We start from the raw sequence: 27,770 nt of genomic DNA, 5'->3' as shown, positions 1-27,770 counted from the left end.
TAATTTGCCATCCTTGGGGACTCCCTAAGGGAGGGAGCCATTGGGGTGTGACACTAAGAGAAAAACAAGACTCTTTACATTGTAGGTGCTGTTAACTCACTTTTGGATCCTAATATGAGTGGATGAGGCTGCTTTATTGTGGCCCCAGTGCATCCTTGCAGTGGGTTTTCACAAGGGTGGTGATTAAGTTTTATATGAAGTTCTGCATAGTTCCATCTTATCACCCCTCTTGTTCAATATTTGTGTGACATTACTGAGAGGGCTAATAAGGAGAAAAGGACTGCATGATATCCAGTATGCTGATGACATGTGGCTTTGTCACCATTTCATGTGACCAATTAAAATGCTCAATGAGCTTAGTATGTGTGTGAAATTGGAGCATGGATGACAGCTAGATGTTTGACATTCAACCCAGTCAAGACTGAGGTGGTCCTATTCTTGTTGCTTCTCTCCAAAAGTATGTGGCAAGAATACCTCTCCTTTTAATTTGGGGCACCTCTTCTACATGTTAGTTAGGTTTGCAATCGTCTGGCTGGATTTCCAACTGCTACTAGAAAATCAGGTAGCAGCAAAAGCCAAATCACATTTTTATCATTTCTGTACTCAGGAGAATGTGCCTTTTCCTTTTGGATGCAGTCCTTGTGACCGTCATCCCTGTCTTTATCATCTCAAGGTTGAATTACTGCACTGTACTCGATATCAGGTTGTGCCTTAAAATCATCCAGAAGCTGAAGCTTGTGGAGAATACAGCAGCCTGTTTGGTCAGTGGAGGATCTCACTAGGAGCATAATTATACAACAAGTGCTCCAATCTCTGCACTGGCTGCCTGTAGGGCTTCAGGTGAAGTTTCAGGAATTGGTTTTGACCAGTGAACATTTAGGTCTCAGGAACTACCTACATGAGAGACCACTTCTCTCCTCATGCTAAAATACCATAGCGGAGAACAGCAGAAGTGCCGGAGCTGAAGTCTGGTATTATAAATTGGGCTGCTGATGGGACATTCTCTGTGAGGGACCCACAGCTTTGGAATTCACTCCCCACGTTGCTTCAGGAAAGCCTGAATCTGATGAGCTTCAGAGCATACCGTAAAGCTCCTCTCTACTCCCCAGGTATTTGAAAAAAGGGTAATGCTGGACCAGAGAGGAAGGGAGTTTGAGTTCTTAAGTTGGTTGGTTTGCTGGTGCTCAGTCATACTGAATTGCACTGCTTCACTTCAGTTCTGTTGCGATATTTTGTTGTCTTTTAGGTGTATAGCTAGGTGCCCTTTTCAGCATTTGTATAAATCTAATTAATAGATAAATGTAAAACAATAAAGAGTCAGAGTGGCATTAGTAGCCACTTCCATAATAAGTATAATTGCACACTGCACCAGTTGCAGTTCCTGGAGGCATTTTTCCAGTGGAAAACACACATGGATAAAATACCGTTCGAGGGTACTGCCACAGTGCACCCTAGAGCAGCATTTACCGCATCCTTTAATGGTGCAGTAGGTACTTCTCCCACCACTCACCCTGGTTGTCCAACTACTGGTGAAAAGGAGCAAGAGTATAGCCATACTCCATCATGCCTCCTTTGGAATGTCTGGTAGTTCTCTTACTCTCCCTCAGGAGCACAAGGATCACAATTTTGGCTACCCCCTGCACAAATGAGCAAGTGGAGGTGCTCTCTTCCCCCTTTACACACTCACACAACAGTAGCCAGAAATTGGCTCAATTATTCTTTACACTACATGCAGAGAAATTTCAGTACATTCATTATATACAATACAACAGTAAAAACACATGCAAAGGTAAGTGATAACACAAAGTGGTAAAACGTACACAACAAAAATAAAACAGTTTTGCCAACCTATAAGAACTGTGTATAGGTTTGTATTTTCTGTGAATACTTTACCACCTTGACCTTTATTTCTGCCTTTCCTGAACAGCACATACCCTTCAATACCTGTATTCCAGTCATGACTACTATTCCATCATATTTCTGTTATCCCTATAATATCTGGTTTCACTTCCTGCACCAGTTGTTCTAGTTTTTCCATTTTGTTACCCAAGCTCCTTGCATTGGTGCACAGACATCTTAGTTGTTCCTGCTTAGCTTCACCCAGATTCCTGAGTAGGTACAGTCATTCTACTACTGGTATCGCCTATCTGACAATTAGCATAATTGGTATTGATACTGTCTTTCCTCTTAATATCCTACCCACTGGTGTTCCTTTCTCCACTCTTCTAGTCTTTCTTTCTTGATTTTTCCAATATTAGCCTTTGAAGGTTGGTCCAAAACTTCTGATAGTTTGTCCAATTTCAAGTCTAAACTCATTGATGGCCGGTTTATATCCATTTGTTCTTGTGCCAGCATTGGCCCTTAACTGAAATAGCTCCTTTCCCTCCCTGGCCTTTATCCATCTGATGTATTTATAAAGAGCAACCATATCTCCCCTCAGCCTTTGTTTTGTTAGGTTAAACATGCCAAACCCCTTAAGTCTTCTCTCATAAGGGAGGTTCTCCATCCCTCTGAACTTCCAAGTAGCCCTTCTCTGCACCTGTTCCACTTTGAATTAATCTTTCTTAAACATGGGAGACCAAAATTGTACACCGTATTCCAGATGAGGTCTTACCAGTCCCATGTATAATGGTAATAACATTTTCTTATCTTTCCTGGAAATATTTTAACTGATGCATCCTCAGATTGTATTAGCATTTTTCACGGCCACATCTCATTCATTGCTAATAGTCATCCTCTGATCAACTAGTACTCCCAGGTCTTCCAACTGATAGCAAAAATTCTTCTTGTTCCCTCCTAAGTGCATGACATTACAATTTGCACTATTAAACTTTATCCCATTTCTAATATTTCAGTTTTCAAGGTCATCCAAATCATGTATGATATTCCAGTCCTCCTCCTATATTGGCAGTACGCCCCCCCCCCCACTTTATCTCATCTGCAATTTTTATTAGCACTTTCCCACTTTTTATTCATGAAAATGTTGAATAAGGTTGGACCCAAGACTGATCCTTAAGGAACGCCACTGGAAACCTCCTTCCTGTGTGACATTTCACCTTTTAGCATGACCTGTTGCAATCTTCCCTTTAACTAGTTCCTTACACCCCTTTTGATTCTTATATTAATCCCCATCTTCTCCAATTTAACTAATTTCCCCTGTGGAACTATATCATATGCTTTACTGAAATCCTGGTATATTAACCCTAGTCTACACTACGAGTTTAGGTCGAATTTAGCAGCGTTAGATCGATTTAACCCTGCACCCGTCTACATGACAATGCCATTTTTGTCAACTTAAAGGGCTCTTAAAATCAATTTCTGTACTCCTCCCGGTCGAGGGGATTAGCTCTGAAAATCGACCCTGCTGGGTCGAATTTGGGGTAGTGTGGATGCAATTCGACGGTATTGGCCTCCGGGAGCTATCCCAGAGTGCTCCATTGTGACCGCTCTGGACAGCACTCTCAACTCAGATGCACTGGCCAGGTAGTCAGGAAAAGCCCCGCAAACTTTTGAATTTCATTTCCTGTTTGGCCAGTGTAGTGAGCTGATCAGCACAGATGACCATGGAGTCCCAGAATTGCAAAAGAGCTCCAGCATGGACCGAACGGGGTACTGCATCTGATCGCTGTATGGGAAGACAAATCCGTGCTATCCGAACTCCATTCCAAAAGACAAAATGCCGGAATATTCGAAAAAATCTCCAAGGGCATGAAGGACAGAGGTTATAACAGGGACCCACAGCAGTGCCGTGTGAAGCCTACCAAAGAACCAGAGAGGCAAACGGCCATTCCGGGTCAGAGCCCCAGACATGCTGCTTCACTTGATGAGCTGCATGCCATTCTAGGGGGTGCCCCTACAACTACCCCATCCCTGTGCTTCCCTCCTCCCCCACCCCTCCCGGGCTACCTTGGCAGCTATCACCCCATTTGTGTGATGAATTAATAAAGAATGCATGAATTTGAAACAACAATGACTATTGCCTTTGCAAGTAGAGATCAAAGGGGGGAGGGGAGGGTGGTTGGCTTACAGGGAAGTAGAGTGAACCAAGGGGGCCGGTTTTCATCAAGGAGAAACAAACAGAACTTTCACACCGTAGCCTGGCCAATCATGAAACTGGTTTTCAAAGCTTCTCTGATGCACAGCGCGCCCTGCTGTGCTCTAACCGCCCTGGTGTCTGGCTGCACGTAATCAGCAGCCAGGCGATTTGCCTCAACCTCCCACCACACCATAAACGTCTCCCCCTTACTCTCACAGATATTGTGGAGCACACAGCAAGCAGTAATAACAATGGGAATATTGGTTTCGCTGAGGTCTAACCGAGTCAGTAAACTGCACCAGTGAGCTTTTAAACGTCCAAAGGCACATTCTACCACCATTATGCACTTGCTTAGCCTATAGTTGAACTGCTCCTTACTACTGTCCAGGCTTCATGAGCCATGGGAGCAAGGGGTAGGCTGGGGTAGGTGCGACCGCGTGGTGATGCCGAGTGAGAGAGCAGCCTGAGGCAGAAACCTCCAGCTGGCATGATATTCCAGGCAGGACTGAATCTCCATTAGACGAAACTTAAAGAAGAGAATGACCTGGAGTCATTCCCATTTTTGTCCAGGCGCCCCCGACCAACCTCACCAAGGCCGGCCAGGAGCACCCATGTCTGCCCAGGCGCCCTCGACCAACCTAACTGAGGTTGGCCAGGAGCACCCATGGGACGACGACGACGGATAGCAGTCATATTGCACTGTCTGCCGTCCGCAAGGCAAGGCAAGGCAAGGCAAGGGGATGCTGCTGTGTAGTACTGCACCTGCCAGCAGCACCCAGGAGACATACAGTGACAGTGAGCTGAGCGGGCTCCATGCTTGCTGTGGTATGTCATCTGCACGGGTAACCAAGGAAAAAAGGCAAGAAACAATTTTTTGCTGTTGCTTTCACGGAGGGGGAGGGGCCTGACGACATGTACCCAGAATCACCCGCGACAATGTTTTTGCCCCATCAGGCATTGGGAGCTAAACCCAGAATTCCAATGGGCGGCGGAGACTGCAGGAACTGTGGGATAGCTACCTCTGCAACGCTCTGAAAGTCGACGCTAGTCTCGGTACTGTGGACGCACACCGCTGACTTAATGCACTTAGTGGGGGACACAATCGACTGTATCAAATCGATTTCTAAAATATCGACTTCTATTAAATCGACCTAATTTTGTAGTGTAGACATACCCTAATAGATCTACTGCATGTGTCTCCGTATACCAATATCTATTCACTCTTGAATTTAGTAATCGTAAAGTTATCAAGATTCTGAAAATACAGTACTGGGATATTTAGACTTTTAAACTAAAACAGGTTACCAAAATTTATATAATATATATTCAAATTTCATTTGATTTGAAATTACACCCTGCTATTAAGTGGAACAGTAACACTCCATCTTGCAGAAGGAGTGGTAACAGCTATGAAAATGGCTTGACTTAAGCAGATGGAAGAATTTAAATACATAAAGGGCTTGGTCTATACATAAGGGATTCTATACATGCAGTTTTGCTGATTAATTTCATGTATCGACATTCTTATTCTGGAATAAGAGTGCCTTGTCTCTGTTTAGCTCAACCCCTAAAAAGGAACAAGGCACACTTGGATGCTCCAGTTCTAGAATAAGGTTAGGTCTACACTAGCACTTTTGTCGGTCAGGGACATGGGCAAAGCTTCCCCTTGTGGAGGCTAGCACCCTGCCCCACATCTTTCGGCCAAGGCCACAGCCCCACTCACTCCTCAGCCCCCTCGTGGCCCTGGCTGGTGTGGGCAGGGGAGTGGCTGAGAGCTCAGTCAGGGTCAGAAGGTGGGCTGAGAGCATAGAGCTCCTCCCTCATGGCCAGGGACCACAATGGCGGAGCTCCAAGCCCCTCCTCGATCCCATTCCTTCCCCTGCCGCCCTGTCCCTGTTCTACTCTCAGCCACTCCCCCATCCCACTCTGCCTCTTCCCCCCGAAGCCCTGCCCCCAGGTCACTCCTTTCCAAACACACCCTGCTGCAGCCCCAGGACCAGAAAAGCTCTGCGGCCGCAGCACGGAATCAGATCTTCTCCAGCCCCAGGGCCATGGTGGGGAGAGATTTTTCCAGGGGCCTCAAATTGGCTGGGGCCCTGGGCATGGGCTCTATAGGCCCATGTGGTAATCTGCCCCTGCTCCCCCACCCCCGGTGGCACAAGGTTTGGGGAGATTTGGCCTACCCCAGCCTCCATTATGTGCTGCCCATGGTCAGGGGTGTGAAAAAACCACCCCCTAAGCAACATAAATTTCACCAACAGAAGCGCCAATGTGGACAGCACTATGTCGATAGGAGACACTCTCCCACCAACATAGCTACCGCCACTTGTTGGGGGTAATTTAATTATGCTGATAGAAGAGTTCTCTCCCCTCGGCATAGAGCAGGCTACATTATAGCAAAAAAGCCCACACCCCGACCAACAAAAGTTTTACTAAAGAAAAGCGCCAGTGTGGACAGCGCTATGTTGGCAAGAGATGCTCTCCCAATGACAAAGCTACCGCCCCCCATTGGGGTGTTTTATTTTGTTGGCAGGAGAGCTCTCTCCTATCGACAAGAAGCAACTATAACGGCATGGCTGTACTGGCACAGCTGTGCCGCTATAAGGTTCGCAGTGTAGACGTAAGCCTAAGTGTGCCTTGTTCCTGTTTAGGATTTAAGCTTAACAGAGACAAGGCACTCTTATTTTAGAATAAGAGTGTTCACACATGGAATTAATCAGGAACAACTTCATGAACAGACAAGACCAAACAGTGGTCAGCATATTCACTTATCTAGGGCTAACATACACAACATGCTTGCAAAATACCCATGACTGGATTCAATTGTACAGGCAAAGCAATCTTACTAGAAGAACATAGCACTATTCTGAAACCAAATTAAGAACACTTACTTCTCTTTCTTGTCTCTCTTCTTATGCTTATCTTTATTTCTGTGTTTTTCCTTGTTCTTTTGCATTTCTGTGTCCTTTTTCTTTTCCTTTTTACCATCAGACTTGCTGAAAAAAATGGATTAAAATTTTATGGTTTTATAGAAAAACTAGAATGATAACTTGTAGAAGACTGTAAAGAAACTATGCAATATTATTGTCTTACCTCTTCTTTTCTTTTTTCTTTTTTTCTCTAAAAAAGAAACAATATCTCTGTGATAGGCTCTTGGGATACATATAACTATTATTTCCACTATTTTCCCTGTTAAAATCAGTTGAGTTCTATAAGTCTAATATTATACTTAAGATTTTGGCCTTTGAATAAAACCTTTGTTTATAGTTTTCAACTATTTCCATTTTTACATAATTAAATAGGACACTACTAACTTGTGTTAGAAAAACATTTGCTGTGCATATAGTTCAGATGTACATGAAATTCCTTATGGGATTACTTGTATGATGCAATAATTTGCAAGGAAAGAACTAGGTATATTGCTTTTTTTTTACTATTCTCTACAATACAAATAACTTTATAATGAAACTGTAGAGTACTTACTCATCTTTATTACTGTTGTTGTTAACATTGTACTGTGCAATGGCACTAGGTAGGTGCTGTTCCCTAAGAAACAGCAAAATAAAATAGTTACCATATATATGCTGCATGACACTAAATAGGCTCGTAATGTAAAATAGTCCTTTAAAGTAAGATTTACAGCTGCATAAGTTAGTTAAGGTTGCCCAACTGGTTTGATAAGTTTAGAATGAAAATATTCACCAGTAAATATAGAGATGAAGAAAACCAGTGAAATGTTGATTATGTCTCTGTTTTCCTTTCTTGGAGTTTCAATACTTCTGAAAAGAAAAGGGGTGAAATCTTGGTGCCATTGAAGCCATGAGGAATTTTGCCATTGACTTCAGTGGAATCAGGATTTTACCATTGATGTTTACCCTGTTAAATGCCTGACCACATGAATTTTGTTTTTAAACTGCAGGTGTCTTCATAGCCTCATAGGGTATTTCATGTTTAGACATTCAAACTGAACCATTTTTTTATGACTGAGTGAGCTGAATGCTCAAGTAGGGAATCTGGTTGTGTTGTCGAGGTGCCTGTGTTTTAAAACTAGGCCATGAACATTAATGTTCCACCTAATCGAAACAGATTTTATTGAAATTAAATAAAATAAAATTGTTTTGTGGCATAAAGTGAGATACAAAAAAATAAGCAGATAAAAATCCACATGAACAGGACCATATGGACACAGTCAAAGATTTGACATGTACCCCACACAAGAAGCACAAAACTCACATGATTTATTCTGATATTTCATCACAGAGATTCTGATTATTACAATTATTGCTCCATCTTAGCTGTGGACCTTGAATTTTTTCCAAAAAAGAGTCTGAGGTTTGGCAGCCTTCATCGGAAATCCTCTTCTCCCAGTCTTTTAAGGTAACCAAAAAGTTGGGTATTCTAAAAATAGATAGAAATATTAGTTAAATATTTTAAAAAAGAAGCTTAATTTCTTTGTGGGGGAAAAAAACCTTTGTAGGAAACCTAAATGTCACAGTGCGTTTGCACATATGCCACTTTCACTGTAGATTTCATTCACCAGGCAGAGTGAGGATGGTTGGCTTTGTACAAATCAGACAGATCCAGAAGAGGAAGAACTGACAGATTGTGGAAGTGGGGAGTCACAATACCCCCATTCTTCCTTGCGCCTATAGGACAGGGAAAAATCACTGAATTCAGAGTGACAGCAAGAGATCAGCTAATAAGATTGCCCACACACATACACAGAAGAGAAAGTCACCAGCTGCAGGGGTGGGAACTGAAGAGCCCACACAAACTCCTTCACTTAGCTTTTAAGTAAAAGAGAATTTCATAACTTCCTCCCAGAAGCCAGGTTGATGGATGACACACTCCCAGTAAGCGGAGTCCTCCCCCATCTACCTCATTTACCAGTAAGAGGGGAAAGAGAGCCACAACATCTCGTTCCATCAGCAGAACGGATTTTTTGCCTTACCAGCACCCAGGGGAGCAGAGTGTGGAACAGTGTATTCTGCGGGTGGCACACTGGACTTACATCCTAAAACAAGCTCCCATTACAGAACTTCAAAGTTACGAACACCTCAGGAATGGAGGTTGTTTGTAACTCTGAACAAAATGTTACGGTTATTCTTTCAAAAGTTTACAATTGAACATTTACTTAATAAAGCTTTGAAACTTTACTATGCAAAAGAAAAAAAAATGCTGTTTTTCCTTTTTTTTTTTTAGTAGGTTATGTTTAAGTACTGTATATGTACTGTACTGTATTTGCCTGGGGAGGGAGGAGGGAGGTGTCTCTGCTGCTGCTTGCTTATGTACTTCTGGTTCCAAATGAGGTGTGGTTGACTGGTCAGTTCGTAACTCTGGTGTTCATAACGCTGAGTTTCTACTGTATCTCCAATATCTGTATCTGTTAGCCCTGAATTCTGAGGCAAGGTGTAAATTTTGTGACTGTATGAAATACATGGATAAACATTCTAATTGTTATTGAACTAAGTACAGTATAATGGTGTTGACTGTTATTTTAATTTTTAATTCAGTGAACATTTTTGCATGCCATAGTAGTCAAATTTTTCCATGCCATAATAGTAGAATTTTATTCTTCCACACACCAAAGATACCAAGGAGCCTGGCACATAATATAGATCCAGTGTTGAATACATAGCACCCTTGCACTCAATATTATTAGCTTGAAGACTATCAGAGCAATGTTTCTCTCCAGTAATTTTACCACGTCATGTTAAATGTTATATGGCAGGGGTTCTCAAACTGGGGTTGAGACCCCTCAGAGGGTTGCGAGGTTATTACATGGGGGTCAACCTCCACCCCAAACCCCGCTTTGCCTCCAGCATTTATAACGGTGTTAAATATATTTTAAAGTATTTTTAATTTATAAGGGGGAGTCGCATTCAGAGGCTTACTGTGTGAAAGGGGTCACCAGTAAAAAAAGTTTGAGAGCCACTGTTATATGGCAACTAAAACAGAAAAGTTGAAAATAAATCTGTCAATAGTATATCAACTGAAGTTTAATTTTCTCCTTATATGAACAAATATTTTAAATTGATACTATCTAGTTTAGATATCAGTGACAGGATAGCCTTAGAGAAAACTAAATAGAGAGATCTGAGTATAGTTTCATTATTTCAGTTTTTAAATACTTTTCTTACAGGCTGAATACAAGTCAATTAAAAAAAAAACTGATTTCTAAAAAATGTAAATTAATACATTTTTATTTTTCAAACACAACCTACTTAAAATTAAATTTGAAATTATCTCATCCTCTATTATGGCCTCAATTTATTAAAATCTGTTAAAGTTGTTAAAATTATATTTAAAAAAATCAAGCAGTACATGTTTGCTGCCAAAATTTTAAAGAAAGTCAAACCACTGAACTGATGAAAGTCACTGGTTAAGCACCTGAAACCAAAGTTTGTTGAAGTGCTAAACCAGCTTTTGACTGCAGTTCCCTCTTCTGCAAGTGCAAGGAGAATATTTTCGTCATTTCAGTTTATTCCACTAGTTCAGTTTAATGACTAGTTGAATCGAAGTTGAAAAATAGATTAGGAGTTGAAAAAGCAGGAAAGCTGCTTTTTCTCTTCCAAGCTATGAGGTGTGAGAGGATGAGCTATACTAGTTCTAAAATTGTGGAGGATTTGATGACCAGAAACAATTAATTCAGTTCACAAACAGCAGATAATACTTCCTTTGTTTAATAAATCAGTTAGTTTTAAATGCAAAATATGTTTTGATAAACTTTTTATTATGTATCCAACATATTTAAGGTAGTTGGAGTTAGCTATCAAACCATTTTAAAATGGTTTTGTACATTTGTAATTGAATTATAATTTCTATCCAAATACAGCGTGATACAAATCACAAGTAAAAAAGAGTTAATCATCTAGTAAATAAGAAATGTCATTCATTATTTCTAACATAGTAAAAAATGCAAAAATTAAGGATCTGATGGTATGTTATGCTATATAATTGCTTACATAAATTTGTTTAGATATAAAGTATCCTGGTTAGCAAAAACAAGTATCAAATTTAGTGTAAAAGCTATATTTAGTTGCAAACTAAATATTATGTTTTAATAGTTACCAACCTGTCTTTAAGAAAATAAAGAAAGTTCAAATTCAAAACAAGATGAAAATTGATTTAAATCCAGATTTTCTTCTTGCTGATTAAAATCTGTGATTTAATTCACTTTGATTTAAATCAGTCCACACTGTTTTCTTAAATTACATTGTTTGTAATTCTCACTTAAAAGCCTGAAAATAAGATTTCTTGTCCTATGAATTTTTTTCCTTTTACAGTTGGAACACATTTTTCTTGTGTGTTTTCAGTGGGAAAAAATTGTGTTTTTCCTTATTTGTGTATCAGTATCACTGATAATAACAGTGATGTCAGCTCAACACAGCAATCCAGATTGCTTGTTTTTTTAATTTCCTTTGGTTAACTAGTGCTCCCTTTGTTGACTGGCTGATTCTGCTGTAAACAAAATATTTAAAAATCACAAGCCAAAATCCTCCCCGAAGCAACTCTCCTTATTAGAGAGAGGAAGGATGGTCTTGTGCTTAAGGTACTGCATTATTAATTATTATTATTATTATTATTATTTATTATTATTTATTATTATTTTATTATATTTTACTGTTTGTATTGCAGTAGCACCTAGGTGCCCTAATCATAGTGCAGGACCACAGTGTGCTAAGCACTGTACAAACAAGAAAGACAGTCCCTGCCCCAAATCTTGGGACAAAATAAGTAGGAGTTCAATTTCCAGTGCGATCACGGACTGACTTTGTGAGTTTGAGTGAGTCACTTAATCTCTCTGGTCCCCAACTTTCTACCAAACTTTGTCTGTCTTGTCTTTAGATTGTATACTCTTTTGGGGGTAGAGATGTGGGATATGTTGACCAGAGAGTAGAAGAGCTATTAGTGATGGGACAGAGACCATGAGGAAGACCCTGAAAAAGGTGGTTTGAGATGCTGAAGGAGGATATGAAGAAGGTTGGTGTCAGCTTGGAAGACATACTTGACAGAAATGTTTGGAAACAAAGAACAAGAGCTGCCAACCCCAATTGATGAGAAAAAACAAAGGTGAAGAGACTCTTTGGGGCAGGGATTGTTTCTTACTAATGATGTGTATGTACGGTGCCTCATGCGATGAGGCCCTGATCTGGGTTGGGGATTCTAGGTGCTAATGCAATAATTATTGGTGTAATTAATTACCAGAAACAAATTTGGCACCATGCCATAGACTTCATATAACTAGTGATTATTGCTGAGAGTTTCTCAGTTGCTTAGATTATGTATATATGTCAAGTTTTAATTGTAAACTCAAGAATGTCCCCTTAAAATAGACATTTTAGACATGAGAAAGATTACCAAAATATCTCCACTAAACTTGTGTAAATAAATGGATACATGGATAGGTAAACACATAAATATGTAGGCACACTGTGCTAAACATGGATTCCTGGGATTTATCTCACCTCTGTAGCACTCTTTTCAGTGCCTGTGAGTTGTTTGTGGAAGAATAACCACTGCAGCTGTCCCCATGCTCCTGTGTTTGTAATATGGATGAACTATCATACGCTTCAGCCAGAGACCTATAATTAAACAGTATGTACAATGAAGAAATTATCTATTGTACTTACAGCAACAATTCATAAATAGGTTTCAGAGTGGTAGCTGAGTTAGTCTGTATCAGCAAAAACAACAAGGGGTCCTTGTGGTATCTTAGAGACTAACAAATTTATTTGGGCATAAGCTTTTGTGGGCATAAGCTAAAACCCACTCCATCAGATGCATGTAGTGAAAAATACAGTAAGCAGTATATATATGAAAAGATGGGAGTTTTTTGTAGTAATATTCCCTCTGCTGATACTCACACCTTTTTGTCAACTGTTGGAAATGGGTGACATCCACCTTGATTGCATTGACCTCATTAGCACTACAAAAGTAATCAACTGTTGAGAATATGCCACTTCCACCTTAATTGAATTGGCCTTGTTAGCATTGGCCCCCCCACTTGGTAAGGCAACTTCCATCTTTTCATATATATACTGCTTACTGTACATGCATCTGATGAAGTGGATTTTATCCCACAAAAGCTTATGCCCAAATAAATTTGTTAGTCTCTAAGGTGCCACAAGGACTCCTTGTTGTTTTTGCTAATTCATAAATAGTGGTCCCCAGGCATGATTTACTTATGTGTTTTATCTCTAAACCTTAAAGCTGCATTAACATTATTTCTTGGTATGGACTTTTGTTATTTGTTAAGCATTGAGAATGTGCTGGGAAAGCTACAAAACATAGAAGAACTTTCAGTACCTGTCCCCCACATAGTCCCTGATCTTGCAGAAATGTACAAATCTAAGGTCCCAACCTTGGAAAGTCAGTGGGACTACCCACATGTGTAAAGTTAAGCGCACACAAAATCTTTGCAGGGTTAGGGATTAAGTTACATATTTACATCAAGAGGAAAATGTACCCCTATATCAGTGTACACTGCTTGGTTATAGGATGGTCCTATGCAATTCATGGTGCATTCTTTAGTGAACTAGAAAGTGGATTTCAGAGGGAATAGCAGTTTTACCAAATTAATTTAACATGTCTGATGAATGCCCCCTACAGCCTGTTAATAGCAGCTCTGAGCACACATTTCTGGGTTTAGCACACTTTTCATTTAACTTTAAAATTCACCTGTTTTTTAAACCAGCCTCCAAAATTGCAGATACACCAGATGTTCACTTGTACATGCAAATTGTCTAGTTAGATATTCCTCAAGCAAAACTTGCATGCAAAATTTTGTGCTGAACACCTGTAACTCCCACTGAAATCGATAGGACTGGATTGGCTGCAGGTGCTCATCAGGCCACTTTTATTTAATTGTCTAAACTTAGATGCTTGACTTTAGGCACTCAGGTTTGAAAAATGTGGCCATAGTGACCAGCTTGTAAACAAACCATAGGCTACAATTTAACTTCAGTGGGAGCTCTGGGTGTTCAGCACCTCTGAATATAAGAATACTTTTTATTTAGAAGCCAAAACATGGATTGAGGAGTCTAAATTTGGACAGCCAAATATGAAAGTATTAGCCTATGAGCAGTCAGAATAAAAAGTTAATTCACTTTTTTTGCTATATGATCTGAGTCACAGGATATTATTTCAGTTCCCTGCTTTGATGAACTAAGCTGTAGAAACCTTAAAAAAATCCCCTTTTCTGTGTGTAAAATTATCTACAAGCGTTTGTAACTGTGTGGTGGTTCTCTGCAAAAAATGGTCTTCCCAGTGTTTAATGCTCACAAATATTTATTCAGAATAGTATTTATCTTGCTTAGCTTTCAGTGGACTTTCTTGTGAATAAAAAGTGGCTCAGTTGAATGTCTACAAATAATCAGATAAAAAGGGTTGTGAATGCCAGCAAAGTGGGATGTACTCACAACTGTACTTTTTGCAGTATTGTCCCAACTCAAGGCATGAGCCACTTTGCTGGATGGTGAAAACTTGGTAATGACTATTTGAGTGTATTTTTTGACAAGCTAAACTCATTTTTAAGGAAGCCAAATCATTTGACTTACAAATATAGTCACATTTTACCTTATCCTAATTAATTACAATGGGCAATGTATCACGGGTAGGTTAAAAGCTAAACTGCTTATCAATGGAAGAGAGAAGACACCAAGACAGGGACAAACACCTATCCCCGTCACTCCCATGCAAACTAATAAAAATTAAAAAATCCCAAAAGCAGAATTTGACCTACTTAGTGTACTTGACTTACCTCCTGTTCCCATTCTCTATCCTTCCTACGCCCACATCAGCATCCTGTACTGCCGGCCTGGGAACATTTATATAGGAGTGATGGGTGTTAATCACACCAACCTTCATGGTCAGATTGGTACTCCTTGGGTGAGAGGGGAGGAATCATTTCAAAATGAAAAAAAGTACTTTTATGGTTCTATACAAAAAGAAACCTCAGAATGCCTAACATCTGCATGTTACATGCTCTAGGGCAAAAAGTAGAAAATTGATCATAGAAATTAGAGAGATGAAATTTAAACATATCTCTCTTTGCTCCTGATTCAATCATTACACATCTGGAAAATAGGAAGTGGAATCAGGGGAAAAAAACAACCCAGAATGTCTTCCATAATAGCAGAAAACACAATTGTGTGTTTTAAGAATGTTAAGCAAGGCTGCTTTTCAATGTAATTCTAGATATATGGATGTGATTTAAATGTATTATGTACAATTAAATAAAAACACATAGAACACAGGTTTCAGAGTGGTAGTCGTGTTAGTCTATATCAGCAAAAACAACGAGGAGTCCTAGTGGCACCTTAGAGACTAACACATTTATTTGGGCATAAGCTTTCGTGGGCTAGAACCCGATGAAGTGGGTTCTAGCCCATGAAAGCTTATGCCCAAATAAATGTGTTAGTCTCTAAGGTGCCACAAGGACTCCTCATTGTTTTTACATAGAACACATTTTCTCTATTCACAATACTTGTATTACAGCATTAAAATCTAGCTCTATGTAATGTACCTGATTCTATAGTTCTTTACACATGTGTAGCTCTCCCAGAAGTCAGTGGAAGTTGTGTGTATGTCAGTAGTATGGCTTCAGGCTTAATATGTGACTTAATTTTTTTTCTATTTTTATTGGGGTATTATTAAGTATAAAATATGTCAAGTACTTCCCCTATTACAACAACAAATTGCAAAGGCACTCTAGCTGAAGCATACTGCTCTCATCCTCCCTCCCCTCTTCTTCCAGTTATTTTTCACAGCCACTTGTTGCATCTTGCCCTTGATTAGATTGCAAACGTGTCAGGGCAAAGGCTGTGTCTTTCTATGTGTTTGTACAGAGCCTGGCACAAATGGGCCCTGCTCCTGAGTGATGCCTTTAGCTGTTGCTGCAATACAACTAAGAAGTAATAAAAATGATAAAATATGACTCTGTAAGATTAAAGGGATATAAGATTAGACTCTAGGTCTGAGTGCAAGCCACAAATTGCAAAACTGAATGCAGTTCAGCTCCCCAATGTACTATAACTTTAGAATAAATGTAATGGAGCTGACTCTCCTCTCACCCTGGTGTAATCAGGAATGCTTCTACTGAAGTCAGTGGAATTACACTAGTTTTAAACTCGTGTCAGTGGCAGGAGAATCAGGCCCAATATCTTTGCCTACTAAATATGTAGGGTGGAATCCCGGTCCTTTCAAAGCAAGCTTTGCCATTGATTTATTTCACTCTTAATGCTTTCCTAGGAACTCACAAAGACACTAGCAGCTGAGAGAGTTTGCTCTGTTGGGCCCTCTGGTGGTCCCCAGGAAGTCAACAGCAAAACTCCCAATTTAATGGGACCATGGTAGGGGCCCTCCATATGGAATCATTTAGGTTTTTCAAACATGGCCCATTATGTAGCTGAGTAAGACAGGAAGGATGGTTTAGGGTAGTTAGGGTACTGGCCTGGAATTTGAGAGACCTAGGTTCAATTCATTGCTCTGTCACAGACTTCCTGTGTGATCTTGGGCACAACACCTAGTCTCTCTGCCTCAGTTCCTCATCTGTTAAATGCATTTCCCTACCTCACAGGGTTGTGAGGATAAAATTATTAAAGATTGTGAAGCACTCCGATATAATGTTGATGGAGGCCATATAAGTACCTTAGATAGAGTACCATGCAGTCACATGAATAAGGGACCTGTGCCTGACATGAAGTTTTACTGTTGGAAAGAGAATTTCATAGCAAATCATGAACTAAAGTTGGTACTCTAGCCCTTGTACAATGCATTCTGGTTAATATGCAATCTCAGTATTCAGATACAAAATAAAGGTAGGTGTTTTATAAAATCCTTTCAGAAATGCTGGTAAAATTGGGTCACTATACTCAGCAGGCCCCAGGACTGGGGCAGCAACGGGGTGCAGGGGGGAGCCCAGGGCCGGGGTGAGGGCAGCCAAAAAGTTTTTTGCTTGGGGCGGCAAAAAACCTAGAGCCGGCCCTGTTTGTGGTACACCATAAGAAAACAGAGGCTTCTTGGGTACCAGGCTGGAATGTCTAGCTTAGAATTTCTGCAAAAGCTGGTCTGCTGTATATTCCTCTGCTGTTCAAAGAAACAGGACTTTGCGTATATTTCTGTAAATAAATGGATTACACCAAGGTTACTCCAACTTCTTGTCACTGACTTCTCATTCAAATGGAACTACCCCATAAGGCTTTTCCAACTGGCCTAAGGGGCAATCATAGCAATGTATAGTCCTGGCTGAGAACTTTTAAAAGGAGCTGTCAGCTGGGGACAGGGAACCAATGCGACTGAAACATTCCTCACCCCAAGATATTGGAAGTGAAAAGGAGACAGTAGAGACCCTTCAAACCCTCCCTCACGCTCAAGCACTGGAATTTGGAGGCTTTGACTGAGCCGCATGTTCCCCTAAGATCCTTGGTCTCATACCCACACATCCCTCCATAAAAGATACAGATGAGTCAGAATCTGTAGAGGCCCTGTTAGTAGGGTTGCCAGGTGCCCCATTTTTGACCTGAATGGCCAGTCGAAAAGGGACCCTGGCAGCTCCAGTCAGCACCACTGACTGGGGCATCAAAAGTCCGGTCAGCGGCGCAGTGGGGTTAAGGCAGGCTCCCTGCCTGCCCTGGCTCCACGCAGCTCCTGGAAGTGGCCAGCATGTCCCTGTGACCCTAAGCGCAAAGATGGCCAGGGAAGCTTCGCAGGCTGACCCCGCCCCAAGCGCCAGCTCTGCAGCTCCTGTTGGCCGGGAACCGTGCAGTCGTCTGGTCGCGCCTCCGCCTCGGGGCCGAACATGCCGGCCACTTCCTGGAGCAGCGGGGAGCCAGAGCAGGCAGGGAGCCTACCTTAGCCCCACTGTACCGCCGACCGGGAGCCACCTAAGGTAAGTGATACCTGGCTGGAGCCTGCACCCTGAACCCCCTGCCCCAGGTTGGAACCCTGTCCCACACCCTAAGTCCCTCCCAGATCCTGCACCCCCACCCACACCCCAACCCTCGAGCCCTGGTCAGAATCCCCTCCCGCACCCACACTCCCTCCTGGAGCCCGCACTCCACACCCCCTCCCGCACCCCACACCCCTGCCCCAGCTCTGAACCCCCTCCCGCACCCAAACTCTCCCCCAGAGCCTGCACTCTGACCCCCTCTTACACCCCAACCATTTGTCCCAGTCCAGAGCCCCCTCCTGCACCCCAAACCCCTCACTCCTGGCCCCACCCCAAAGCCCACACCCACAGCCGCAGCCCACACCCCCTCTTACACCCCAACTCCCTGCCCCAGCCCTGAGCCCGTTCCCACACTCCAAACCCTTTGGCCCCAGCCCAGAGCCCCCTCCTGCACCCCAAAATCCTCATCCCCAGCCCCACCCCCAGCCGGAGCCCTCATCCCCTCATAAGAACAGAAGAATGACCATACTGGGTCAGACCAAAGGTCCATCCAGCCCAGTATCCTGTCTGCCGACAGTGGCCAATGCCAGGTGCCCCAGAGGGAGTGAACCTAACAGGTAATGATCAAGTGATCTCTTTCCTGCCATCCATCTCCACCCTCTGACAAACAGAGGATAGGGACACCATTCCTTACCCATCCTGGCTAATAGCCATTAATGGACTTAACCTCCATGAATTTATCTAGTTCTCTTTTAAACCCTGTTATAGTCCTAGCCTTCACAACCTCCTCAGGCAAGGAGTTCCACAGGTTGACTGTGCACTGTGTGAAGAAGAACTTCCTTTTATTTGTTTTAAACCTCCTGCCCATGAATTTCATTTGGTGGCCCCTAGTTCTTATATTATGGGAACAAGTAAATAACTTTTCCTTATTCACTTTCTCCACACCACTCATGATTTTATATACCTCTATCATACCCCCCCTTAGTCTCCTCTTTTCCAAGCTGAAAAGTCCTAGCCTCTTTAATCTCTCCTCATATGGGACCTGTTCCAAATCCCTAATCATTTTAATTGCCCCTCTCTGAACCTTTTCTCGTGCCAGTATATCTTTTTTGAGACGAGGAGACCACATCTGTACGCAGTATTCAAGATGTGGGCGTACCATGGATTTATATAAGGACAATAAGATATTCTCCATCTTATTCTCTATCCCTTTTTTAATGATCCCCAACATCCTGTTTGCTTTTTTGACTGCAGCTGCACACTGTGTGGACGTCTTCAGAGAACTATCCACGATGACTCCAAGATCTCTTTCCTGATTAGTTGTCACTAAATTAGCCCCCATCATATTGTATGTATAGTTGGGGTTATTTTTTCCAATGTGCATTACTTTACATTTATCTACATTAAATTACATTTGCCATTTTGTTGCCCAATCACTTAGTTTTGTGAGATCTTTTTGAAGTTCTTCACAGTCTGCTTTGGTTTTAACTATCTTGAGCAGTTTAGTATCGTCTGAAACTTTGGCACCTCACTGTTTACCCCTTTCTCCAGATCATTTATGAATAAGTTGAATAGAATTAGTCCTAGGACTGACCCTTGGGAACACCACTAGTTACCTCTCTCCATTCTGAAAATTTACCATTTATTCCTACCCTTTGTTCCCTGTCTTTTAACCAGTTCTCAATCCATGAAAGGATCTTACCTCTTATCCCATGACAACTTAATTTACGTAAGAGACTTTGGTGAGGGACCTTGTCAAAGGCTTTCTGGAAATCTAAGTACACTGTGTCCACTGGATCTCCCTTGTCCACATGTTTGTTGACCCCTTCAAAGAACTCTAATAGATTAGAAAGACATAATTTCCCTTTAGAGAAACCATGTTGACTTTTGCCCAACAATTTATGTTCTTTTATGTGTATGACAATTTTATTCTTTACTATTGTTTCAACTAATTTGCCCGATACTGATGTTAGACATACCGGTCTGTAATTGCCGGGATCACCTCTAGAGCCCTTTTTAAATACTGGCGTTACATTAGCTATCTTCCAGTCATTGGGTACAGAAGCCGATTTAAAGGACAGGTTACAAACCATAGTTAATAGTTCCGCAATTTCACATTTGAGTTCTTTCAGAACTCTTGGGTGAATGCCATCTGGTCCTGGTGACTTGTTACTGTTAAGTTTATCAATTAATTCCAAAACCTCCTCTAATGACACTTCCATCTGTGACAATTCCTCAGATTTGTCACCTACAAAGGATGGCTTAGGTTTGGGAATCTCCCTCACATCCTCAACAGTGAAGACTGATGCAAAGAATTCATTTAGTTTCTCTGAAATGGCCTTATCATCTTTGAGTGCTCCTTTAGCATCTCGATCGTCCAGGGGCCCCACTGGTTGTTTAGTAGGCTTTCTGCTTCTGATGTACTTAAAAAACATTTTGTTATTACCTTTTGAGTTTTTGGCTAGCTGTTCTTCAAACTCCTTTTTGGCTTTTCTTACTAAATTTTTACACTTAATTTGGCAGTGTTTATGCTCCTTTCTATTTACCTCACTAGGATTTGACTTCCACTTTTTAAAAGATGCCTTTTTATCTCTCACTGCTTCTTTTACATGGTTGTTAAGCCATGATGGCTCTTTTTTAGTTCTTTTACTATGTGTTTTCATTTGGGGTATACATTTAAGTTGGGCCTCTATTATAGTGTCTTTGAAAAGTGTCCATGCAGCTTGCAGGGATTTCACTCTAGTCACTGTACCTTTTAATTTCTGTTTAACTAACCTCCTCATTTTTGCATAGTTCCCCTTTCTGAAATTAAATGCCACAGTGTTGGGCTGCTGAGGTGTTCTTCCCACCACAGGAATGTTAAATGTTATTATATTATGGTCACTATTTCCAAGCAGTCCTGTTATAGTTACCTCTTGGACCAGATCCCGCGCTCCACTCAGGACTAAATCGAGAATTGCCTCTCTCCTTGTGGGTTCCTGTACCAGCTGCTCCAAGAAGCATTTATGTAAAGTATCAAGAAATTTTGTCTCTGTATTTCATCCTGAGGTGACATGTACCCAGTCAATATGGGGATAATTGAAATACCCCACTATTATTCAGTTCTTTATTTTGATAACCTCTCTAATCTCCCTTAGCATTTCATAGTTACTATCACTGTCCTGGTCAGGTGGTCCTCTCACACACCAATCCCCTGCCCTAGCTCAGAGCCCCCTCCCGCACCCTGAACCACTCATTACTGACCCTAAACCAGAGCCCGCACCCCCAGCTGGAACCCTCACCTCCTCTCGCACCCCAACCCCCTGCCCCAGCCCAGTGAAAGTGAGTGAGGGTGGGGGAGAGTGAGCGACAGAGGGACGGGGGCTGGAGTGAGTGGGGGCAGGGCCTCAGAGAAGGGGCAGGGCTGGGGCAAGGGTGTTCTTTTTTTGTAATTAGAAAGTTGGCAAACCCCTAGTTCCACTGGTTCAGACTATGGAGCAGCCACTCTGAGGCCTCTTCTTTCCCAGCCTGAAAGTTCTGATTAGGCTGGTGTGGAACTCCTATGCACAGAAGCGGAAAGGACTTGGCCCCCTATAGTTCCAAATTAGTGGGTCAGAATTTGAATCTCAGTAAAGAGTGCAGGATCAGGTTGTTTCTCCTATCTTCAAATTCTATTAGCATTAAAGAATATTTTTGATAATTTCAGAAGTTAAGGGCCACATTTTTAAACCCAGAAGCCCAAAATTGTCCTGTAGAAATGACAACACAACTGTCTGCTCATATGTGTCTGATCTGTGAGCATGGTATTTCTATTGAGCACTTGTGGGTCAAAATCCCTGCCCCTATTGAAGTTATGTTAAGCAAAATATTTTGGACTATATTAATTATGTTAATGGATAGCTTTTCCTTATTCTCTAGCTACACCATTTTTGTTAAAATATCATATTAGCGCAAACTATCATACTGATCGTTATCTTCTAGCCCATTCCACAACAGCAGATTATAATATTTAGGAAGTTTGAATTCAAAGTAATGCAAATTAACTTTTGCTTTAGAAATATTTCACAATTATTATCATGTAATGGATTTCACAAATAATCTGACTTTATGTATTCTCTTTTTAAAAAGATAAGAGAGCTATGAAGAACAGCTAAATATCCAAACACTTACTGTTTTTTTAAAACTATTTTACCAGTGATAAGCCAAGAGCTTTAGGATGCAAGAAAACAAAATAGAGCATTATTCGTGTACAGAATTGTAATGAATGGAGGATTAGCAGCTCCATCTGCTGTGCTTTTTTACATTAGCCAGTTCTCACTTTCCTATTGGCACAATGGTCCAAATTTACCCCTGCTGTATCTACACTGACTTCAGGGATGTAGTGACTTCAATAGAGATACACCAAGGATTAATTTGGCCCAGTACGTCTATTTGCTTATTTTTAATTATTGAAGAACAACATACAAAATATTCAGTTATTTACATTAAATACTGTGTTGTTTCAAAATCTCTAGATTTGCCCTCTAGAAAATAGGATAATCTAGAATAAAGCAAATTTAAAAAAATAGTTAAGTGGGAAAAAGAAGACACTGATATTACTGTTGTCACAAGGTGCTTTGCTATTGTGGGTGCTTACCTTGGTAATGTAATCTGCTTCTAGTAATGATTGCAGTCCTTTAAATTGTCAGCATTTCCACGCTGAATGTAAACAGCCACAATGAAAATCCAAACATAACCAACATTTCAGGAGATTAATTTCCTTATTGCTGAATTTCTTAAATGGGCAGTCTAATGATACTTCTCTGTATTATTCCAAGACAAGGGCATGGTCATTAGACAAGGATTTCCTTGACCTAGTGCTGGATTTTGAGATTTAGAGACAGATGAAAGTGACTGTGACAGTCACCATTATCCCACACCTGAGCAGAAGCTTATGAATACTATGAATATGCATGGGATTTGACAAAGACTGTTGAACAATTCCTGTTCTGAAACTAAGGAAGATATTGGAAAAGTGTTACATAGCAATATTGTCTGGTGATATTTTTGTATTACTTTTATTGCAGATTCATACATTATTATTGTACTAGGGTTTTTCACTGGAATAGATATGGTTTACTGTTTATTCTTTCATATTTTCTCAAATAGCCTAGAATAATAATAATTACAGTTTTAGTCAATTTGGAAACTTCTCAGCCAAACTAATACAGCTTTGTAAGGGACTACAATGTTCCCATCATGATGCTTAAAATACCTGTAAAATGTTTCATATATGTTTAGTTAAAAATGTTATTGTTTATAAAAATTTTCTTGCCAATTCTAAGAAAAAATATTATTTTAGCTATCAGAGAGAGAAAAGCTATTAGTAGAAATCTCTTTGCTCTACCTTAGGTTTTGAAAAAAGACAAACTCATATAGAATTGTATCAGAACATAAAACTGCAAAGAATTAATCACAAGCTGACAGGAAAGTATGATTTGTGGTTAAGGCACTGAGATAGATTGCAGGAGATTTGGTTCAGATTCTAGCTTTGCCATAGGTTTCCCTTCTGTCCTTCCCTTAGGGCTCAATTCACAATTTCCCTAAGGGCACTTTGGGTAAGTCTACACTCCAGTGTAAGTGGGACTTGAGTCATCGGGCCTGGGTAAGAGAACCCAGGACTTGAGCATCTACATTGATTCTTAACCCTACATTAAGAATTTTCTAATCCAGGCTCGAACCTGGGGCTCTGGCATCATAGAATCATAGAAGATTAGGGTTGGAAGAGACCTCAGAAGGCATCTAGTCCAACCCCCTGGTCAAAGCAGGACCAACACCAACTAAATCATCCCAGCCACGGCTTTATCAAGCTGGGCCTTAAAAACCTCTAAGGATGGAGATTCTACCACCTCCCTAGGTAACCCATTCCAGTGCTTCACCACCCTCCTAGTGAAATCGTTTTTCCTAATATCCAATCTAGACCTCCCCCACTGCAACTTGTGACCATTGCTTCTTGTTCTGTCATCTGTCACCAATGAGAACAGTTTAGCTCCATCCTCTTTAGAATCCCCTTTCAGACAGTTGAAGGCTGCTATGAAATCCCCCCTCACTCTTCTCTTCTGCAGACTAAAAAAGCCCAGTTCCCTCAGCCTCTCCTCGTAAGTCATGTGCCCCAACACCCTAATCATTTTTGTTGCCCTCTGCTGGACTCTCTCCAATTTGCACACATCCTTTCTGTAGTGGGAGACCCAAAACTGGATGCAATACTCCAGATATGGCCTCATCAGTGCTGAATAGAGGGGAATAATCACTTACCTCACTCTGTTGGCAATGCTCCTACTAATGCAGCCCAATATGCCATTAACATCCACACTGCAGTACACAGACCCAACTCAAACTGATCAGATTCCAGGCTCCCTATGCCAGCTTGAAATGTGACTGCTCTAGCCCTTTGACCATGTTGCACTGTGGGAAAACTTGACTGTCCACCCAGCACATCAAAGGAAGTTTGAACAGCCCACCAACACATCGTGCTGAGCTGTCATTTTGATCTGTGTGCACCCAGATACCAGAGCCAGCAACATGGAGGAGGCACCTTTTGAATAACTTTTTGCTTGAACTATCACTCCTGTGTCAGGAAACAGGCAGAGCTTTGATGAAATGCTGGTGGACATTTTGGTGGCATTTTCTGACCCACCAAAGGCACCTGACAGAGTGAGGGCAATCATCCTGGTCCAGAAGTGGGTTGCTGTAATCCTCTCAAAGCTGGCTATCCCAGACTGCTACACATCATTGCCAACCAGTTTGGTGTTGGAAAATTGACTGTAGGTAAAGTGGTGGCAGAGGTTTCTGAGGCAATCAGGTTTACCTCAAAGTGGTGGGCATAAAAGATATTCCTGACGTAACTGCTGGCTTTAAAAGAATGGGATTTCCAAACTGCACCGGCACCAGTGATGGGACTCACGTGCCCATAGTTTGCCCTCTTCAAGGAGCACGAGTACTGATATACTCCCCTGTGGGGAGCTTGCTTCTGATTATGAGCTTGGAAGGTTGTTTGAAGGCCAGATGAGGGGGTTCAGGAAAGATTTCTCTCAGAATGGGGTTCCCAGCGAGTATGGGTTGTAGTTGTTTGATGATACCCTGTATGGGTTGCAGTGTGGGGTGGTAGGTGGCAACTAGGGGTGTGTGGTCAGAGGGGGGTTTATTTCTGTATTGAAGCAGGTTCTATCAGGGTGCTAACAGGCCACGTGACTTTCAATGGTCGCTTATAATATATGCTAACTACTCACGCTACTGTTAGGAAAATTCTGTGCCACTGCGCAATGCAGAATTTGCACAGAATTAATGTTTTGCACAGAATTTCATTTTTCCCCCACAGAATTGGTGTCGCAAACTGCTGGCCACCACTAGTGGCTGCTGGACCAAGCAGAGCCCAGCTCTCCGGGTCGCAAATACAGGACACTGCTGGTGGAAGGGGGAGGGAGAGCTGGAGGGTTCTGGGCAGCTGCAGCTCTCAGCACACCTTGAAGGAAGGAGGCAGTGTGCAGGAAACTCCATACAAGCCCCGGACCCAGCATCAAGCTGTTTCTCTCTCTGGATCCCTGGACTATGGGGGTAGGGAGTGTGGGTGTGTGTACTTGTGGGCACCCCACAGCTGGGCTCTGGGGGGAGGGGTCTGGGTGTCTGGGCTGGGGGGTGCCCCACAGCTGGACTCTGGGTAGGAGGGGATGCAGGTGTCTGCACTGGGGGGATCCTGCAGCTGGGTTCTGAGGGATGTGGGTACAGGTGTCTGGGTGGGGGGTGCCCCGAAGCTGGGCTCTGGGGGTGTGTGTCTGAGACCAGAAAGGCAGAGTTTTCCCCCAAGATGCGCCCAGCAGGAATGCATGACATACCCAGACTGAGGCGCCCAACAAAAACAGAACAGAGAAACAGAAACTGGGTTGTCGTAGGGATTTCTTTAACTCTCTACTTCTAGGGGAATCTATTTTGTTGTCTTTATTATTACTGACATGCTTGCTGAAAGGTATTTTGAAATAAATTACCAAAATAATTCAAACTGGTATGATTATATTGTGTTATTTTGACAAATAAAATATGCAGAATTTTAAAATATTGGGCACAGAATTTTTAATATTTTGGTGCAGAATGCTCCCAGGAGTATTATGCTAAACTATCTGTTTGATTTTGTATGTAAGTGTGATGCTCTGAATAACTTTCCCATACCCGAGGAAGAGCTCTGTGTAGCTCAAAAGCTTGTCTCTCTCACCAACAGAAGTTGGTTCAATAAAATATTATTCTCACCCACTTTGTCTCTGTAATATCCTGAAACCGACACGGCTACAACAATACTGCATTTACGAGAACATTGTAGCTATTAAAAACAAACAAAACAAAACACCACATATTAGAAACCCAGTAAATTCATAGCTAATGTTATACCCAAATATGCAGATTCACAAAAGGCATCCAGAATATCAAATGAAATCAGATGCAAATCATATGCCAAATTCGGGCATATTTTTCAGGACATAATTTATTGTTGTTTCAGCAAGACTGAAAATTCAACTTGTATCAAGTTTAATGATTTTTCTTGAATCTTTTATTTAACTGCTTCTGTGCCCATATTATATAACGTGGTATTTTATTACTAAAAATATCAAATTTCATGTTGTTTTCATGTTGGTCCACATGTACTGTGGACAAAATCTATATGTTTTATGTAGAGGAATTTTGAATTCCATCTAAAATCCAATGGGGTTATATCTTAACTGAGATAGGGAAGGATCAGATTTGCTTTAAAACATGTGGTTCTGTTCTTGCAAACCCTTACTCCAGTGAGTAATTTTTATTCACGAGTGTTTCCATTGTAGTCAGTGGGATAACTCCAACTCTTATGGGTCAGGGTTTGCAGGATCAAGCCCTATGTTTGCTGAATGACTTGACAATAGGTACAGCTTTGCTCCCTTTTAAGTCAAAATCAGAAATCCCATTAACATCAGTGAAAGCTCAGTTAGGTCCAGTGTTTATACAAGGGTCAATATTTTCCCATAGGGATTTCTTACATTGTTTTGTATTTGAATCAAGTAACCTTGACTGATGGGAGGAAGATAGAAGCCCTGGATTATTGTTTTACTAGGCCTGCTTTAATCTATTTCCATATCTTGCTTTGTCAGCTCCTTTATAATTCTTTTCAATCCTATTAAGGCTGTCTCTATTTGCAAGCTCTCATTTACATGATACCTATACACAGGGCCGGCTCCAGGCACCAGCTTGCCAAGCAGGTGCTTGGGGCGGCCACTCCGGAGAGGGGCGGCATGTCCAGCTATTCGGCGGCAATTCGGCAGACGGTCCCTCACTCCCGCTTGGAGCGAAGGACCTCCAGCCGAATTGCCACTGCAGATCGCGATCGCAGCTTTTTTTTTTTTTTTTTTTTGTGCCACTTGGGGTGGCAAAAACCCTGGAGCCAGCCCTGCCTATACATATTTATTTATAAATCATTAGTTTCTGAAAAGAAGGGCTCTGCTTTGTAGTCACAAAGGAAATCAGAAATTTACTATGTTGTTGTTTTGTTATCTAGGTGGATAAATGCTTAGGTCTTGTCTACACTATAGGTATGTTTGTTTTTTGCAAATATTTCCCACCTTTTCCTAGTGCTGGTGCTGTTCCAACAATGGTAGGAGCACTAGTGTAGTAAAGGCTCCCACAGCTCCTAGCATTTTTAACCTTATATCATTTAGGCCTTCTCTGAGCAAGATTAGACAACATAAAGTTAAAACACAGGCAGCCTCAGAAGCATTGTCTATAGAATCACAATTGATTTGTTAAGGTGGCCGGGGTAATATCTGTAGCAAGAACAGGAATATTGATATACTACAGGCAGTCATA

At 41.5% G+C, this 27,770-nt stretch overlaps 1 protein-coding gene across 13 annotated transcripts in view; it reads right to left on the bottom strand.

The window, feature by feature from the left end:
* The window catches only part of CNGA1 (cyclic nucleotide gated channel subunit alpha 1), a 122,916-nt gene that overhangs the window by 11,372 nt on the left and 83,774 nt on the right, over positions 1-27,770 (bottom strand). For 10 of the 13 annotated variants that reach the window (XM_042841863.2, XM_065598079.1, XM_065598080.1 and 7 more), the window contains 6 exons: positions 14,799-14,921; positions 12,505-12,621; positions 8,270-8,434; positions 7,520-7,582; positions 7,130-7,156; positions 6,928-7,032 (listed from right to left, as the gene is read on the bottom strand). In XM_042841863.2, coding sequence (XP_042697797.2) covers positions 6,928-7,032; positions 7,130-7,156; positions 7,520-7,582; positions 8,270-8,271 — 197 coding nt within the window. In that variant the 5' untranslated portion in view covers positions 8,272-8,434; positions 12,505-12,621; positions 14,799-14,921. Of the gene's footprint in view, positions 1-6,927; positions 7,033-7,129; positions 7,157-7,519; positions 7,583-8,269; positions 8,435-12,504; positions 12,622-14,798; positions 14,922-19,629; positions 19,762-27,770 lie in introns of those variants that run through there. The other 3 variants (XM_065598085.1, XM_065598086.1, XM_065598082.1) reach the window with 3 other exon arrangements.

The sequence above is a fragment of the Chrysemys picta genome, chromosome 5, assembly GCF_011386835.1.
Source record: "Chrysemys picta bellii isolate R12L10 chromosome 5, ASM1138683v2, whole genome shotgun sequence".
NCBI classification, from domain to species: Eukaryota; Metazoa; Chordata; order Testudines; family Emydidae; genus Chrysemys; species Chrysemys picta.
The sequence above is the reverse complement of the archived record's forward strand: the minus strand, read 5'-3'. Positions and strand labels throughout refer to the sequence as shown.